Consider the following 14,448-nt stretch of genomic DNA (forward strand, 5'->3'; position numbering starts at 1 on the left):
TCTTTCACTTCTATTTATTTCACTTTCTTCACTTCGACTTATGTCTCATTCCTTACTCTCCTGCAGTTAAACTTTTTCACAGTCTACGGGCTTCCTTTCTTGGTTAAATTTACATTTTATTTTCGGTACTTCTCTTATTTATGCAAATGTATATAGAGCGGACATTCCCCAAAGGTGCTACAGCCCTTTGCAATATAAAGATGTCCTTTCGTTACATGGAGGTTACAGATGGTTTCAAATTAACATACACTATCAAAGTAGGTACGAGGTTAAGAAGTTACAAAAAGTAAATAAATCATTACAGGAATCGCATGAAAGAACACAAGCATGAGTATGAACAAGAGGCATATGGCAGTAAAAGGTTGAGGTAGTGTGGGTGTCTGTACAAGGAGCTGATTGCAGTGTCTTCAATAACGTGGGGGGGGGTTGAAGGAGGAGGACTTTCAGGTCAGTTTTGAAAGTCGCTACCGAGGCTGTACGGAAGGCTCCGGAGCGCATGACGGGGCAAAAAGATCGCCTGCTTCGATGTTTTGTGTTAGAAGAATGGTAATTATTGTTGCTCGTTTTTTGTAATCTGGCAATTGTATAACAACAGGGCGAGGCTAATATTGGGTGAAAGAGCGAGTGAAGGGTCACACGCCGGAAGGGGTTCTGCCCAGATGACGCATTGAACGAGGGGCGGGGTTAATTGTGTAAGGGTGAGTGGGGCGAATGCTACAGTTTATAGCGGCCGCAGCCGAGAGAGCTTTCAGTGCAGTCAACTTTAAGTTGGAAGATGTCGTCTCCACTGGCGCGCACCGTTCTTATAACCGGCTGTAACCGGGGCCTTGGTCTGGAAATTGTGCGGCAGCTGCTGGAAAAGCCCAACGCCCCCGAGCAGATCTTTGCCACCTGCAGGACCCCGGAATCACCAAAATGCCAGGTAAAGACCTTCATTTCGAGTAGGTATAAATTGTGCTGGAAGTGGGGTGGATTCCTTCATCCAGGACTGTAAGTGAAGTGGTATGAAAAAACTGGGGGTGGGGCCTCCCATAGGGGCGTGGGTGGTGTAATTAGAGGCGCGGCTTAAAACACTTAAGCTAATAATGTGTACTTAGCATAGTGTGCTGGCCCACTGGTATTTTGCTGCGTCTGTCCATTCATCTAGATATATAACACAAGTAACATTACACCTACAAAAAGCCAGGGCTATTGGCTTTGTCAATGGTTGCAAATTGCATAAGATAAATAAGCAACTATGACTTTGTTATATGCAATATTGAAAATGCTTCCATTCTTGTGGGCAAACTTGTGGCGTAAGCAGGGCTTTAAGTGGGCCGGGTCTTACCGGGTCTGGGCGCCTGCAGTTATTTTAAGGGGCCCTCAGTACGGGTCTCTATTGGACTCTGTTTTGTGCACTGGCACAGGCGGTCCATTTTTTTCGGGACTGCAGTGACCGTAGGCACATTGATGTGCGTGTGCCCACACTGCTCACTTTTCACTAGTGGAGAAGTTACGGCATGACGTCATGCTGGGTCAGCGTTGTAGGAGAAGGGTAATCCTTTAAAGAGAGTCATTTTCTCTCTGGATTTCCCTTCTCTTTTTAAAACTCAGGAGCAGCAACATCGCTGTGGTGTCAGCAGGGCATAAGTGGAATCTTTTTCAATATTTTATACAAGCCATAGTTGCTGCTTATTTATCTAATACAACTAACAACAATTGACAAAGCCTAGTCCTGCCTTGTTGTAGGTATGATGTTACTTGTTGTATCATATATCTGGATGCAATGACAGAAACAGCACAATACAAGTCGGGTGGCACACTATGCTAAGCACAGATTTTTAGCTTTTGTGTTTTTAAGCCATGCCCTTAATTACATTGGCCACACCCCTTTGAGAGAACCCCAGTTTTTTCATCCCACTTAAAGCCTTTGGTGTAAGGCTAGAGCTGCCTGCCGACTTTCCAACTGAGTAAGCAGGTTCGAGCCTCAAGTTGGTTTGACATCTTGTGATTCACAATATGAATATGTCCTTGTATAATGTAACTGGTGCTCATGTTTGCTCCAGGTTTGCGTTTTATAAAACTGAAAAACGAGTCTCTTTAAAGTTACATCGAAAGCAGTGATGGGTGGTACTATTGCAGAGTTAACGTCCCCTCCCCCGCCCATACTGAAGGTACAAATGGAGAGCTGGTAGGGACCGGTCGCTGCACCTGCTTTTAATAACTACCAGTGCTGAGCAGGGCCCGGCCCACTTAAAGTCCTCCCTGCATCTATTATAGAGCCGTAGCCGGGATCTGGGCCAGCCTCAATGAAATATTCTTTCTTTGAACCCTGTACACTTTGGGGTTTGGTGGGAGGTGAGAAGGAGAATCCGCTGGGCAGGTCTAATTGGTTGGTTCGTGCTGTTGCTGAGCAGATGCCTTGGCCGGTGTAGATACGTTTAAAAGTTACTGCAACAAAACATTGGTCAGGTTGAGAACCAGTTGAGATTTCGGGAGAGAGGGTGGGGGTGGGGGGGAGTTATAGAAATAGAACAAAATGACAACAGTGGGGTAGGCATGAGGTTGGGATACTGAGAGTTTCAATTACAAGAGTTGCGATTTGTTGGGGGGCAAGTGTTCAGGGTGGTCTATGAATTTAGAACACGCAGACAATTGCTGGATGCCTTTTTAGTTTATGGTGCACTGGGCTGACAGGGACAATTTGTCCAGGTTTTCCCCCTCCTTCCCATCATTTATTTAGTTTAATGAAGCCGGTGTTGTCGCTGTTGTTGAGCAGGTGCCTTGGTGGGTGTAGATAGGTTTAAATGTTACTGCAACAAAACGTTGGTCAGGTTGAGACCCAGTTCAATCAATCAATCAATCAATCATTTGTAAAGTGCACTACATACCCGCGAGGGTCTCAAGGTGCTGGGGAGGGGGGGGGGCTGCTGATCGAACAGCCAGGTCTTGAGTATCCTCCTGAAGGTCAGCAGGTCTTGGGTCTGTCGTAGGCTCAGTGGGAGGGTGTTCCATGTCTTGGCGGCAAGGTGGGAGAAAGATTTCCCGCCAGTAGTGGTTCTTCGGATGCGCGGGACGGTGGTGAGTGAGAGGTCGGCGGAGCGTAGCTGGCGGTTGGGGATGTAGAAGGAGAGCCGTCTGTTGAGGTATGATGGGACGGTCTTGTGGAGTGCTTTGTGTGCGTGGATGAGGAGCTTGAAGGAAATCCTCTTGTTGATGGGGAGCCAAGGCAGGTTTCCAAGTGGGTGGTGATGTGGCCGTGTCGTGGTACATCGAGGATCAGTCATGCCGAGGTGTTTTGGATGCTTTGTAGTCGTTTGATGAGCTTGGTCAGGGCTCCCGCGTAGACGGCGTTTCCGTAGTAGAGTCTGCTCTGACGAGGGCCTGGGTGACTGTCTTTCTTGTATCTGTCGGGATCCATCTGTAGATCTTGCGGAGCATGCAGAGGGTGTTGAAGCAGGAGGAGGAGACGGCGTTGACTTTCTTGGTCATTGAGAGCATTGAGTTGAGGATGATTCCCAGGTTGCGTGCGTGGACGGTGGGTGTCTGGGCTGCCCACAGTGCCGTCGGCCACCAGGAGTTGTCCCAGGCTGAAGGGTTGGAGCAGAGGATGAGGACCTCCGTCTTGTCCGAGTTCCACTTCAGACGGCTGATCTTCATCCAGTCGGCGACTGCCTTCATTCCTTTGTGGAGGTTGGCTTTGGCGGTGATGGGGTCCTTGGTGAGGGAGAGGATCAGTTGAGTGTCGTCGGCGTAGGAGATTATGTTGAGGTCGTGCTGTCGGGCTACGTGTGCGAGCGGAACCATGTAAATGTTGAACTGTGTCAGGCTGAGGGAGGATCCCTGGGGTATGCCGCAGATGATCTCAGAGGCTTTGGAACGGAATGGGGGGAGGCGGACGCTCTGTGTTCTGCCGGAGAGGAAGGAGGTGGTCCATTCCAGAGCCTTGTCTTTGATCCCTGCGGCGTGGAGGCGTGCGCGTAGAGTGCGGTGGCAGACGGTGTTAAAGGCGGCTGAGAGGTCCAGGAGGATGAGTGCTGCTGTCTCACCTTTGTCCAGCAGGGTCCTGATGTCGTCGGTGGCGGTGATGAGGGCAGTCTCGGTGCTGTGGTTGCTGTGGAACCCTGGCTGGGAAGGGTCCAGGATTCTGTTTTCTTCGAGGTATCGGGTTAGCTGTCTGTTGACAATTTTCTCGATGACTTTTGCCAGGAAGGGGAGCAGAGAAATGGGCCGGAAGTTCTTGAGGTCTCTTGGATCTGAGGTATCTTGGGGAGAGGGGCAGGGGGGAGTTGCAGGAATGGAACAAGATGACAAAAGTGGGGTAGGCATGGTGTTGGGATGCGGATAGTTTCAATTACTAGAGTTTTGATTGATTGGGGGCGAGTGGTTGGTGAAGGGTTGTTTAGGGGAAGTAGGTGTGGCTAGTTACAAGATGTGTAGTGAGGACTGACTGATTTAGTAGGCAAGACTTTCGAGCCAAGATTTTGTTATAAACTTTGTGCACCGGTTTAATTAAAACACCCTTTTACACACTATCAAGTAGTCAGTCGTTCTTGGATGCGCCATCCCGCACAATTAACAATGCTTTCTCTATGGGGCAGATTTTTTAAGACTTAGGTAAGCCTCAAAATCATACAAAGCAGCACACAATCTTGAATAAATTTACTTTCGAGAGAAAAATGTTATTTCTGCTGGAAAGTTGCCTTTGTTTTGCACTTCTGTCTGTTACATTGCTTCAAATTGGTGGTTTAGGAGTGGTACTTGGACTTTCACCACCTACTATTTTGACGCAAAGCTGCATCCACACAGATTGCCAAACCCTTGCTTTGTATCAAAAAAATATGCCTCATTCATGAGAAATGTTTACATTTTTCCTACTATTTCAAACATTGTTTGAGTGGTGTACTGTAGAGGAAATGTTAAAATATCTTAGTGTAGGAATTTGTACTGGGAACACACCCCTTTAGTACAAAACCTTTGCTAGACAGCACACACACACAAACCTTTGCACTATGGTGTGTGCAGCGCAACACATGCACTACGTAAAGGGTGCTGTGTTGCGTTATGCTTTAATAAATCTGCCCCTTGGTGTGCTTTGCGTTGAGCACAGCAACATACCAAAAGTGAGGGAGGTTTCTTATTTTCATTTCGGGCTGGGCCAAATGCAAATGCCTCACTTAAATGGACATCAACACTCCTTTTGTTCGAGTCTCAGCCTTTCTGGGAGCCTGATGGAGCCTAACACTGCTCTACATCACACAGATGTTATACAGAGGCTTTGAATCATACAATTGTGTAAATCAATATACAGGGTGTTACATGAGACAATGACTGATACACTGAATTGGGGGTAATAAGCGTTTACAACGCAGACAGAACTACACAGTGCCATTACAATGCAAGCACTTCAACAAATGGGTCATTACCATGCGTTTAATTTCCACACAGGTCGTTACAACGACTTGCTTTAGGGGACGCATTTTTGGATTTAAATCCAACACCTTCCCAATTGTTGCACAGACTGGAGTTGGAATAGTAAAATATACTATTCCAAAGACCAGCACTTCCCTAAGGCAAGTAGTTGTAACGACTTGCATTGTAATGGAATGCATGGTAACGACGCGTTCGTTGCATTGACTCCGTTGTAAGGGCATGCGATGTAATAGGCATCGGATGTAAAAGCATCTGTGATTACGTCATACATCCAAGAATAGGAATCACGTAATCCATACTTGTATTATTTATTACATGCTAAAAGCCCTTGGCCTGGAGCCATGTAAAGTAATGTTTAACATGTGTGTGGTGTTTACAGGTCTGAATGGCTTGGGTTGTCTGCACTAATAAGTCTGTATTACTAGCTAAAGGAACCATTTTAGCAATCTCAGAATAACAAAAGATTGAGAAAAATACCCAATAATGTTCTAAACTTGAGCCTCGCGGTTTGCGTTTGCTTGTGGCTCCTTGACTCTGGATCATAACTCAATGCGCTAAATTACTAGGACCATATATTTTGATCTACAAGTAGCACAAGGGTCTCTGCACCAAAAAGAAGTAACCCGTTGAACTGTCTACATAAAATACAAATAAGTGACTTTCAGTTAAACTTAGTGCTCTGACACAAGCACATTAGCACATAAGTTGTCTTTTGGAATCTGACTGGGACAAGCACATTAGCTTTCTGTGCTATTTTGCAGTGTGCAAGGGCCCCACGTCTGGGCATACCCATTCCACTTCGTGCAACACACTGAAGTATACAAAAAGGGATAAATGGAATGCTTAAATTGATCTCCGCTGGTTATTACTTGGGCCACATCTCAATCCATCGTTTTGCACACCATGCCACCTCAGTTTGTCTGTGTCCAAATTGAGGAGGCATGGTGGGCAAAAAAATGATAGATTGAAATGTGGCCCAAGCGATTGCCACTGTCCAAGATTAATTCAAGTATTCCATCAATCACCTTTCTATTTTTATTGCCGTAAGTGTGACAGCTATGCCCAGGCATCGGCCCTGTGCTCATTGTGCCACTGGAACTCAGCTATACCTGGATGGGGAGGAGGACAAAACTGGTCCTAGTTTGCTTGTGTTCCAGTACAGGGAGGGCCTGGCCTAGCAGTTCAGGCTGAGCTGTACCCATCGGAGCAGAGTCAAAACGGATTTGCCTTTGGCTGGGTCCAAACTAAGGTGGCATGGTGGGTGAAAAATGATGGACTGGGATGCGGCCCAAGCAATTGCCAGAGGCTAAGATTAATTTAAGCATTCCATCCATCACATTGTTTTTTGTTGCCTCCGGTAGCCCTTTGGTAGATGGACTGTCAGTTAGAAGTACCTGATGGCAGAAAAATGTAAGTTCAACTAGAGTTAGGCTAGATAAAGATGACAAGGTGAGCAAGGCCCTTTGAGGTCAAACAAAATTCTACTGAACAAACCTGAGACACTGTTCAATGCAGCTCCTCTCAAATTAGTCAGTGGTTGAAGGGAAAAACCCAACCACAGTTAGGTCTATATGGTTGGTGGAGTCCCTGGAATTGTATGACTCTGGTACCCCACTGATTTTTGAGAAATGTTGTAGGATAGAGCGAAGGACTAATGATGAGAAACATGTTTGAGGCTCTCTTTGACCTTCAGTGTGTCTTTGCTGAGAGATGGGGGTCTTGATTCTTCATGATGCAAGGGAAAAAAGTAGGGTCTGCATTAGAGACGTCTCAAAAATATGCTCCGTCCTGACGTAGAGAGAAACAATAGATAATGTGAAGGACTGCAATGAAAAATATAATTATAGCCAAAGGAGGCAAGACAGCCATATACAACCTACACTTGTTAATGCCCACAAATTAAAAGGATAACCTGTTTTGATAGCCAGAGGAGGCAACATCCCTTCTTAAGAGATGGCAATGTCTGTAACATACCAGGAAGGGCTGAGAGAAAGGATTGAACATGTCCTCCATCAGACAGTGAGTTATGCATGATAAGTCTGTCGAGCTGCAGATCAGGAGACCGACTCTAACAACTGTGGCATAATGCATAAGATTCAAAAGCTATATATCCAGCGTAGACTAAAACATTTTGAAGATAACCTCTAAGGGCAGAAGAGGGAAGTCATCAGTGACACCATTCTGGTATTGACATTATAGTACTCTGAACGAAAGGCTTGTTTGGCACCCTAGGTCAAATCATATTTTGCCATTTGGCCCTCACTTTTCCCTAGCAGAAGGCTATTTGTTGGTATATATATATATTGCCAGTCGATTTCCCATGTGGCCTTAAAGGAGACAGCTACAGTGGTATTTATTTTACCCTGATCTTGTGTAAGTGATTTGTCTCTGTTCTTGGTCAATTCTGAACCATCCTCATTCCTCTATATATGGTCATGAACCCCTCAGTGGCAAACAGTTTCCTTAACCACATCGATGCGGTGCATTTTCCCGCTGTGTGCGGCAAGTTTCAAATTACCGCGTTACATGACGAGCTCAGCTCGTTATCCGCACACGAGCGCCGTAGCTGATGACAAGCTGAGCTCGTCATCCGCATCGAAGGGGTTAAAATGTTCGGCAGTGAGGTTTTTATTGCACATATATAGCACAGACTTTGCTATAAAGCCATCAGCGGCTGTATAAAAGGGCAGATGAGGAGACAAGTAGGGACAAGCAAAACGACGTTAGAAATGTGTGTTCTCTTTATTGGAACATGTTGGGTATATTAAGGAAGGGGCTACTTCTAGACAATATATTTGTTGAAGAGACGCATCTTAAAAGCTTCTTTCTGAAGTTGATAAATGAATCTGTTTGCCAGTTCTGTGTTGAGATGGAGTTCAAGATCCACACATCTCTGCATGAGAAGGCATGACTTCTAATCTTTTCTTTCTTCCATTTCTTTGTTTCAAGTCTGGTGATGCACGGTGCATTTTCCATTGGAGATCTTGATCTTGTAGGAACTAATACTGCATTTTTATATTGCACTTCATATCGCACTTTTACTTTTTTACATAAAGTAATAGAGCATTGGATTGTTGAGAGCTCAATTAAGGACAATGGAGCTGCAGAGATCTGCCTTCACTGGTAAGGGCCCCCCAACTGAGTGTTCCAAAGTCCACTAGCTGCATCTGTTTGTTGTATAAAACTATGTATTTGATTATTTTGTTGAATAACAAACTACTTTTGAGGTCTCTTTTTTACTGACCCACTTTACCCTTACATTTTATAGCTTATGTTTTTTCTTTAGCACTCACAGTTTTCAGAGTTATACACTAAAGAATACACTACAGTAAGGTTTCTGAGTGTTTTACTATGTCTGACAAATATTATTAGAACATTAGAATGTTGAGAGCTCCATTGAAGATAATGGAGCAGCAACGTCCTATATGAACTGGCATAGGCCCACTGCTCTAAACATTTCAGTGTCCTAATACACAGCCTCTGCATTTCTCTTTCCCCTGCCTCTCGAAAATATATTAATTAGGCAGAGGAAAGAGAAAGGCAGAGGCCATGCAGGCGGACACAGGCAGCCTGCACCCTTCCCTCCGCCTGCAGCTCAGTGGTCCTAGGACTTCAGATGGAGGGAGGGGTGAATGCTGCTCAGCTCCTGGGTCTCCCTGGCTTGGCTGAACTACAAAAAGAAGTTTGGCCAAGTTGGGGAAAACTAGATCTTGATCTGAATGTTCAAAAGCTAATAGCCATGGCCCTGCACGCAGCTGTTAGCTCTAGAACATCCACAGCAACAACTGTGAACAAAGGCTTCGAATCCGGGTGGATTCTAACCCCCTCTGGCTCCACGATGCCTTTGTTATACTTATTAGAACATTCTCCCTGATGGGGCAGAATGTTCTAATAGCTTTGCAGTCCACCATGGCTGGGCTATCCGTTCATTAATGGCCATTCCCTTCAGCTCAGGCCTTTAAACCCTGGAGCGAGCCTTTTAATGGCCGGTATAGCCCGTTAATGCAGGCTCTATAGCTATAGTAAGCACTTAAATATTGTGACTTTACAAATTGGTTACACCCAAACAACATAATGTATTTGACAAAACAAATGGGTTTTAAATTAAACCTTTGCACACATACAGGGACTACTTATGTAAAGAACTTTCCATTCTGCTATGTAATGTTCTACAATAGGAATATTAAGAATGCCAGTAGCATTCTATTCTACAGTTCAAAATTGCAGTTAGTTAAACAGTCTCGTACCAAGGTGATGAGCAGCTGAGCAGTACATACAGCAAATTTTCCAATATATTTACTCTCTTTTCAAAAGCTTCAACAAATTTATTTCAATTTATTCCTCCAAACATCTGCCTGTTTCTTCACTTTTTACTGATCTGCTTTTGTTGACCGTAGGACTCTGGGCACTTTACCACTGCTAACCAGTGCTAAAGTGCATGTGCTCACTCCCCTAAAACATGGTAATATTGGTGAATCCACAATTGGCATATTTAATGTACTTATATGTCCCTAGTAAAGTGCACTATATGTGTCCAGGGCATGTAATTTAAATTCTACTAGTGGGCCTGCAGCACTGATTGTGCCAGCCACTTAATTAGCCCTTTAAACATGTCTCAGGCCTGCCACTGCAGAGCCTGTATGTGCTGTTCCACTGTCATGCCAACTTGGCATTTAAAACCTTGTGCCAAACCTTAAACACACCCTTAATTACACATATGTTATTACTGAGATAGGCCCTAGGTGGGGGGGGGGCGGAGTTTGGCCGGACTGAGAAATGGCTGCGCAGTGAGCGAGCTCCGCTGGCCGAATCAAAAACGGTAATCCAGGTCGCCGTGGGAAGAGTGAGCACAAGTCGCCGCTACCCCATGCTACAACAGCAGGTATAAAGTGCCCGCCAGCCCCCTGTTGAAGCCCGTAATACCGGACTGGGAGAATTAATTTACTCTCCACACAGAACGGAACCAGAACTGTTCCAGCAGGTACTCGTGTAATACACAAGTTACACCCACTTTCTATTGAGGTCCTGAAGAAATCCCTAATGACCTTCCAGGCGTATATATAGGGCTGAAACATGTCGACCTACTTTTTGGACTCTAATATTGCGTAGGACAAGTAACTCGTCCACACACCCATCACGTTGTTTTTACTACTACTTGATTCCTGACTTATTAAAATATGGTCAATGACATACAAGTTTTTTTTAAATTTCACTTCACTTAAGCACTTTCACTTAATCTTCAATCACTACTGCAATAACCAGTGGTATTCCTTACACGTTTTTGAACTTGTCGGAGAACCAAGATATACCGCCGCACGACCTTGCTAAACATGATTGAGGGCTTTTTAATAACAAAGTTGCTGCCCTGGTTACTCAGGTGGAGTGCTTCATTCCCTATTGATTTTCTAGTCAAAAATCATCCAAATATCCAACACTATTGGGCGGACTATGTGATTTATGCTGTGGTGATACACGAGTAGCTAGTGGAAGGTTGTGCAAGCGCCCCCGACATCTGTGCAAGGTGATGGTGTAAACTGCTCCATGGCCGCGCAGCAGGCCTGTGTTGTACCTGGAAGCCACGGGCTGGCATGATCGCGAGGCCGCACTTTTTAGGTCGTGACAGGGCGGCTTCGGGAAAGAAAAGTGCTGCAACAGTGGCGGGGCTGTGGCCCCCATCTTTATCCCTTGGGTACACCAGCCCTTTCTTGACTAGCTGGAGAACTGACCCAGATGTGGGACTGCTTTGAGGGTGGTGGGTGCTCGGCTTTCCTGGGTCCCCTGTCCTCTCTTCCATTTGATCCAACTATCACCTCACTTAGAGGAGTGGACTTCTATGCCATGAGGCAAGGTGTTGTGCTGCTGGTCTTGGCTCTTGCTTGGCGACTGGGGAAACTCTGGTTGGGTATGTGAGAAATGGCACCAATGGTTTGCTGATTGGCTGTACTCCTGGTGGCCCGTCCACTGGGGTGTTTCGGAGGTGGCGGGCTCTTGACCCCCTGGGCCTCCCACCCTCTCCTCACCTGATTCGATTGTTAGGAACCCTCACTAGGGGTGTGAACCTAAATATCCACAAGAGTATTGTTCCTTTAATTCTTTTCGCTCCATTCGACAGACGGAGGCCAGGTGCGAGTGAGACGAATAGTCTGCCCTGGATGGACAAGTGAGGAACGGCACCACAGGTGTGTTGGACTGGCTTGGCTCCCTGTGGCGGGGTATCACATGCAGGTCCCCGCAGACTAGCGTTGTGGATCCTGATTACTCCCTAGCTACGTAAACCGCTTTGCCATGGAAATTGGAGGTTACAAGTATTTAGGTGCGTCATTGGATCATAATCACTATGGGGCAAAGCGACGCCAAGCAGACAAAGCTGCAGTTCGAGAGCGGACGAAGCACTAGACAAGTCAACATAGACTCGCACTTGGAGATGTCCCCCGAATGGTCAGATGTGCTCTCACAGCAGGATACTGACCTCAGAGAAATCCTGGTAGAGGAGCGCTCCAGGCTCAGAAGCATAGGTGCAAAACTAAATACTCCCACGGCCCAACTGGACCAGGTAAAGCAGAGAGTGGATGGACCCGATTATCGCATTGACCATCTAGAACAACAGGTATCTGATGTAGAAGATTCGTACACAGAAACTCGGGAGCAATACCTTAAAATGGACAAAGTCCTGAAGGTGTTCCAGGCCAAAAATGAGGACTTCGAGGCGCGCTCACTCTGCAATAATTTTAGGATTACTGGAGTGCCAGAATCCACCAATATCCTCAAGATGGAGGATTATGTTTAACTCATGCTCTGTGAACCTTTTGAAGACAATTTGTCTGCTTGCTCATTGTGGAGCGCGCTCACCGCTCGTTGGGACCAAGACTGTCAGGGTTTAGAATTGCGCCTGCCTGAATTACATGTCCCATGAATACCTGGCCTTGGACTACATCTCCCATGAGCCTCTGCTGCTCGGGATATAGCGAGTCCAGGAAGTGTACTTGATTTTGACCTGTTCCAGCGGGAGCGCCTGGCTCTCACTTCTCTGGATTTCCTCGAGGCTGTGTCTTCGGGGAAAGGCTGTTGCTGAGAAAACTTCGACCTGGTAAAGTGCAGCGCCTTCTGGTTGGGGGCGTTGCTATGATAAATGAAGAGCGGTTGGCTCTTGAACTTGGCTATCTTGCTGTACTCATTCTGTTTGGGCTTGTACTTTCATTTCTCCGTGAGGGGGAATATTACATCGTTTATCCGCTGTTGTTCTGTGGCCAAGTGGGTCAGTCCAGTGGCGGAATGCAGGGGGGGCTCCTCCGCATTGCCGTCATGAATCTATGACGTCTGGAGTTATATTCATATTTTGGAATACAAATGCCAAAGCGGGCGGCAGTAGTGCTGGAACTACGCCCTACCGTGTTTGGTTGTTTCTTATCACTAACATTTGCTCTTTTGATTTCCATCGGAGTGGATGAGGAAATCTATACCGGGTGCTTAGGTACAGCCTTGGGATTTTGTTTTGCTGACATACAAGTAATTCACCTTTAAGAAGTTTGGACTTTAGTCACGTTTTTGTGCCTTAACTAACATCACTGCTTTATGTTGGGGTTCTTAACTCCCCAGGGGTATGTACCATGCCTTAGCGTTTAATACATAGAAACATGTTGCAAAGACAGGCAGTATAGACTAACGATGATTTTTGTGTTGTTTGAAGGAAGGAAGGTGTAAGGAGTTGTTGCTGGCTGGAAGCTCAGAAGTCTAACCAGGGCAGGTGACATTCCATTCTATTAGCGAGAACTTAATGAGAGTAGGTTTACGGAAATTGTATTAACCTATTGCATTTTGTTTTACAGCTTCCCTTTCCCAGCAGTCCCCTTCCTTTCCTTTCCCCTTTGGGGTTTTTTCCCTCACCGTATCACTTGAACACCCTGTGGTTACATATCAGGGTGTTCAGGAGGTCCGGAGGTGGAGCTTTATCACGGCGCACTGATCCTGCGGAGTGCCAACCTTGACCAAGACCACCTCCTGGAGCGCCCGCCAGATCTATAGTGGTCGTCTGTTAAATTATAGGGACAGAAATTCAGTCCTGCGTTTGGCTAGAGAGCAGGGGTCTATGCAATACCAAAGTAACCATTCCTCCTTTTACCCTGATTTCACCATGGTGGTAAATCATTTATAAGGAATGCCTGTCGGTCATTCCTTACAAATGATAAAAATTACTAAATTGGGAGGGTGGGGACAGAGTCATTGTCACATGATAACTAACATGTGGAGTCTTTGTCAAGTACTTTCTGTTAATTTACAGATCCCTACAACACCCTATCCAAACAATGACTTCATCTTAGCCTGTATCCTCATGTTGTACTGAAAAGACCACCAAGTGATGGCCCCATCATAAAGCCCCTTGTGTAAAAGGTGTAGCTGGATTCTGACCAGTAGTCAGACTGGTGGTTTCCATATGTCCACCATTCATGACAATTCCTGTCCCCAAAAGGAGATACTGGTGCCATTCAGTCTGCTGAAGATGGACCACTGTCATTGAACTGGCAGCAGCCACTCTGGAGCATGACATATTTTCCTTCACGATTTGAAAGAAAAGTAATCAGAGGCATAACGTAAGCTTATATTCAGAGCAAGTTGTAAAAGTGGGCCATTGACTAAAGTAGTTAGGTTCCATGACTGGATGTGATGTTGGCTACTGGGAGAGACGCATGTTTTTGCGCTTATGTATACTAGTGATGTAACAACCTAGGATGGATATGGCATTATGTGAGAACTGCTGACCCTGAGGCAGGGGAATTGGGTTCGAGTCTTGGTTTCATACCGTGTGATTCTGGGTAAATCACTTATCTCCCCGCGCATAATAAATAAATAAAAAAGTGACCTTGTTTAATGTAACTGGTGCTCATGTAAAGAACTCCAATACCTTCAGATCAAGTTTGTGAAATATAAAACTGCAATAAATGAAATATGCCTGAGCCTAGGGTACATGTCATCATGCTCTTGTATTTGCAGGAGAAGTCCTTTTAGGGTTTCTCTTCTTTTATGAGTTTTGCCACCAAT

The 14,448-nt window shown here is 45.7% G+C and overlaps 1 protein-coding gene across 1 annotated transcript in view; it reads left to right on the forward strand.

Annotated features, from left to right (window-relative positions):
- Positions 1 to 637: 637 nt before the first annotated feature.
- Positions 638 to 14,448, forward strand: part of LOC144798356 (C-signal-like) — a 294,329-nt gene continuing 280,518 nt past the window's right edge. The window contains exon 1 of the mRNA XM_078669192.1: positions 638 to 922. Within this exon, the coding sequence (XP_078525318.1) occupies positions 776 to 922 (147 nt within the window). The 5' untranslated portion in view covers positions 638 to 775. The remainder of the gene's footprint in view (positions 923 to 14,448) is intronic.

The sequence above is a fragment of the Lissotriton helveticus genome, chromosome 12, assembly GCF_964261635.1.
Source record: "Lissotriton helveticus chromosome 12, aLisHel1.1, whole genome shotgun sequence".
NCBI classification, from domain to species: domain Eukaryota; kingdom Metazoa; phylum Chordata; class Amphibia; order Caudata; family Salamandridae; genus Lissotriton; species Lissotriton helveticus.